The following is a 1,132-nucleotide window of genomic DNA, read 5'->3' as shown; positions in this document are numbered from 1 at the left end:
TCCTAAGAGAAGAAGAGAAAAAAGATTCTCTTGTACGACCCATCCATGCTGCTTCGTGCTGCTGCTGCTGCTGCTGCTGCTGCCTCCTATTTAGAGGAGGGGCCCCTTGCTGCAGCAGCAATACCTCTTCATTTTCTTCACCGAATCGGGCACGACAGCAGCATATACTACGGGGGCCCCCCCTATGCTGCAGCAGCAGCAGCAAACGATTTGCTGCTAGCTGCTCCCAGCAGACACGGGAGGCCTCAGGCCCAACAATAATAAATTTATATTCAATAGGTGTATCTGCTGCTGCTGCTGCTGCTGCAGCAGCAGCAGACCCAACAGCAGCAAAAGGAACAGCAGAAGCAGCACAACTATTCAACTCCCTACCTACAGACGAGGTGGACGTGGGGTCCCCCCCTCCTCCTGCTGCTCCTCCTGCTGCTGCTCCTGCTGCTGCTCCTCCTGCTGCTGCTGCTGCTGGTAGGTAAATAGGAGAAGAGGACCATAAGGGAAAAGAAGAAGAAGAAGTATGTAGACGAATTGCCCTATTTACTTGCCATGAACCTAATTGAGGAATAGATCCAACTACTGCAACAAATTGACCAGGAATTGTTGTGCTGCAGTGACACTCAAATATAACCTGCTGCTGCTGCTGCTGCTGTTGCTGCTGATACTGCAACTGCTGCAGCTGCTGCTGCAGCGCCATGGCTGTTCTTCTCCTTATAACAATAGGGGGAGGAAGAAAAAAATAAATAATAAAAGGTATATATTATTATAATAAAAAAGAAAGAAAATAAGGAGTATAAATATATAGTAAACTATGTTGTATATATGTATACAAATAATAATATATATTTATATATTTATACAGTGTATTTATTTATTCATACAATGCATGCATGCTGCAGCAGCTGCTGCTGCTTTCCTCTACTCCTCCATCAATGAATCCCCCCGCCCCTTTTCTTTCCTCTGTGTGACGGCAACACAGCAGCAAAGGTTGTGCTGCTGCAAGGGTTGTGCTGCCTGTTGTGCTGCACAAGGTGTATATATATACATATAAATATAATATAACTAGATATAGTACTACTAGGGTAGATGGTGAGGAGTTGAATGGGTTTGAGGTGCCTATACACCTCAATCAAGGTGT

General features: G+C 45.3%; 1 protein-coding gene across 1 annotated transcript in view; it reads right to left on the bottom strand.

Annotated features, from left to right (window-relative positions):
* The window catches only part of EMWEY_00007930 (phosphoglucan, water dikinase protein, putative), a gene marked incomplete at both ends in the record, with an annotated part of 967 nt that extends 276 nt beyond the window's left edge, over window positions 1-691 (bottom strand). Inside the window, 2 exons of the mRNA XM_013481985.1 lie at window positions 1-2; window positions 373-691. The exon at window positions 1-2 is cut by the window's left edge and continues 276 nt beyond it. Of these exons, the coding sequence (XP_013337439.1) occupies window positions 1-2; window positions 373-691 (321 nt within the window). The remainder of the gene's footprint in view (window positions 3-372) is intronic.
* Between the last annotated feature and the right edge of the window lie 441 nt (window positions 692-1,132).

This window comes from Eimeria maxima, genomic scaffold (assembly GCF_000499605.1).
Source record: "Eimeria maxima Weybridge genomic scaffold, Emw_scaff48, whole genome shotgun sequence".
Classification (NCBI taxonomy): Eukaryota; Apicomplexa; class Conoidasida; order Eucoccidiorida; family Eimeriidae; genus Eimeria; species Eimeria maxima.
This window is presented reverse-complemented; position numbering and strand designations above follow the sequence as displayed.